General features: G+C 65.0%; 1 protein-coding gene across 1 annotated transcript in view; it reads right to left on the bottom strand.

Moving 5' to 3' along the window:
• Window positions 1-2,078, bottom strand: part of EMIHUDRAFT_103952 (hypothetical protein) — a gene marked incomplete at both ends in the record, with an annotated part of 3,385 nt that extends 1,307 nt beyond the window's left edge. Inside the window, 3 exons of the mRNA XM_005765534.1 lie at window positions 184-1,032; window positions 1,408-1,586; window positions 1,773-2,078. Coding sequence (XP_005765591.1) covers window positions 184-1,032; window positions 1,408-1,586; window positions 1,773-2,078 — 1,334 coding nt within the window. The remainder of the gene's footprint in view (window positions 1-183; window positions 1,033-1,407; window positions 1,587-1,772) is intronic.
• Window positions 2,079-2,867: the final 789 nt, after the last annotated feature.

Genomic DNA, 2,867 nt, shown 5'->3' with positions numbered 1-2,867 from the left:
GAGAGGGAGAGGGAGAGGGAGCGAGGGTAGAGGGAGAGGGGGGGGAGGGGGGTAGAGGGTAGAGGGAGAGGAGGGGGGGAGGGGGAGACGCGCCTGCTGCAGCTTGATGCGCACATGCAGCAGCTGCAGGCTCATCGTGTGCTGCCTAGTAGCGAAAGTCGTCGCCGTCGCCGAAGGAAGGACTCATCACTCAGCGGCTGCGGGATGGTCGTCTGTCGCCTGCGGGTGTGCTCCGCAGCCTCCGCCTCGTCGGCCCGCGAGGCCTGCAGCTGCTGCAGCAGCGAGCTCTCCCCCTCCGCCAGCTGAGCCCACTCTGCATACAAACTGCCGCCGCCCTCCTCCCCTCGCCGCCGCCGCCGCCGCCGCGCGCCGTCGCCGTCGCCGCCGCCGCCGCCGTCGCTGTCGCCGCCGCCGTCTCCGCTGCCGTCGTCTCCGCGCGCGCCGTCGCCGTCGTCGCTGGCGCCCTCCTCGCCGCTGGATAGCTCACCGCCCTCCTCGCCGCTCTCCTCCTCGCCGCCACTGTCCTCTCCGCTCTCCTCCTCTCCGCTGCCGCCCTCCTCGTCCTCCTCGCCCTCCTCGTCCTCCTCCTCGTCGCCGCCGCCACCGCCGTCGTCGTCGCTGCGCATGTCGTACAGCATAGGGTCGCCCTCCTCGTCGCCGTCGGCGTCCTCCTCGCCGTCGTCCACAAAGGCTCCGTCTTCCGGGCCGCCCTCCTCCTCTGCCGCCGCCTGCTGCCGCGGCCGCCGCAGCGCTGAGCGGCCAAAGAGCTTGTCGCGACTCACCTTGCGGCCGGCGTACCGCGCCGCCTCCGCCGCGCTCATCTGGATGCCGGCACCGCGCATCCGCCTCCCGCCGGCAGGCGCCGCCGCCGAGGCCCGCTCAGAGTCGGTGAGCAGCGACGGCCGCTCCGCAGCGGTGAGGTAGCCGTCGCCGTCCTGGTCGCCGTCGACATCGCGCGGCGCGGGGTTGAGCAGGTCCGCGATCTCGTCCGCGAGCGAGGGCATCGCCGCCGCTTGCCGGCTGGTACGTCGTCTGGCGCAAGCTGGGTCTGGCTGGGTTAGATTTTCTTCCGTCGCCCCCCCCTCCGTGTCCGTGTCCTCCTCCTTCCCCCCTGCCGCCGGCGGCTGGCACACACACCAATACAACGTCCCAGACGACGTTCTCGACGCTGCGGGAATCGTCGCCATCGACTCTTCCTTCGCAAATAACGCTGGCGCCGCCCGACGCCGGTCGGTTAGTTCTGGTAGTTATTAGCGCTCTTAATACTAGCTCAAGCCAAAATATGGTGCGCGCGTGTTACATACTGGCTGTGGCTCGCGCTCTGACTGTCGCTAATCGGCGTGTCCTCTCCAACCTTGTTCCGGCGGTCTGGCGCTCGCCTGTACGACGCCGCTCATCACGGCGCACAGCGAGGCGGAGAGGGTGTCCACTTCGTCCCGCGAGGCGAGCAGCTCACCGAGCGGCTGGTCACTCTCCGCTCCGCTAGTCTTGACGCCCCGACTCCGCGCGTCGCCGGTAGCCTCGCGCCGCCTCTGCCGCTCGCGCCGCTCCTCCGCCCGCTGCGCCTCGGCTGCCGCTCGCCGCGCCTGCGCCAAAGTTCGGACGGTCAATGGTGCGGGGAGAGAGGCAGCTCTCTTGGGTGCGGCGGCACTGCTGGCGGCCGCCTGCTGGTCCGCCTTGAGCGCTGCGATGGCGTCCCGGTGGCTGACAGACGCGTCTCCACGTGGCCGCTGCCCGGGTCTGGCGCCGTGACCGCGGCCGCCGGCTGTCACCGCCTCACTCGCGCGGACGCGGAAGCTCTCGGGCTTGAAGCCGCCTCTCCGCGCTGCAGCCTCTGCGTAGTAGGCTGCCGGCCTGGTGCCTTCGACATTGCAGGCGGCGTCGGTCGACGCGAGATGAAGCCCGGCAGCCGATGTGTCAGTCATCCGCGGCGGAGGGCCGGCTTCGTCGATTTCTGTGACTTGACGAGTGGCAGCACGTGCGTTGGCACACTTGACAGCACCGCACGAGAAGCAGGACTGGCGCTGGCCGAGGTTGATCGCGTGGCAGCCCGCGCAGACCCAGTCGCGGAGGCGCATAATCCACAGAGGTGGAAACAGCGGGAGGAGGCCAGGTGCCGGTCGGGGTGGGCAGGGAAGCTATCGAGGAAAGGGAACGCTTGCAGGAGACGCTGCCCCTCCAGCCAGCGGGATGCCGCGCCTTCCAGAAAGAAAGAAAACGCAAATCTCTTTTCTTGAGCAAGCGTGCAATTCTTTTCTTTGCGCCACTAATATTCAACGAACGGCACACACACACACACACACACACACACACACACACACACACACACACACACACACACACACACACACACACACACACACACGCACACACGCACACACACACACACACACACACACACACACACACACACACACACACACACACACACACACACACACACACACACACACACACACACACACACACACACACACACACACACACACACACACACACACACACACACACACACACACACACACACACACACACACACACACACACACACACACACACACACACACACACACACACACACACACACACACACACACACACACACACACACACACACACACACACACACACACACACACACACACACACACACACACACACACACGCACACACACACACACACACACACACACACACACACACACACACACACACACACACACACACACACACACACACACACACACACACACACACACACACACATTCGCGTGAGAGAGTGTGTTTTCGTCTTCTCGTATATATGTGTGTTGTGTTATCTCTCTCTCTCTATCTATTTCTGTGTGTATATTTCTCTCTTATTTTTT

The sequence above is a fragment of the Emiliania huxleyi genome, assembly GCF_000372725.1.
Source record: "Emiliania huxleyi CCMP1516 unplaced genomic scaffold EMIHUscaffold_55, whole genome shotgun sequence".
In the NCBI taxonomy this organism is placed as follows: domain Eukaryota; phylum Haptophyta; order Isochrysidales; family Noelaerhabdaceae; genus Emiliania; species Emiliania huxleyi.
The sequence above is the reverse complement of the archived record's forward strand: the minus strand, read 5'-3'. Positions and strand labels throughout refer to the sequence as shown.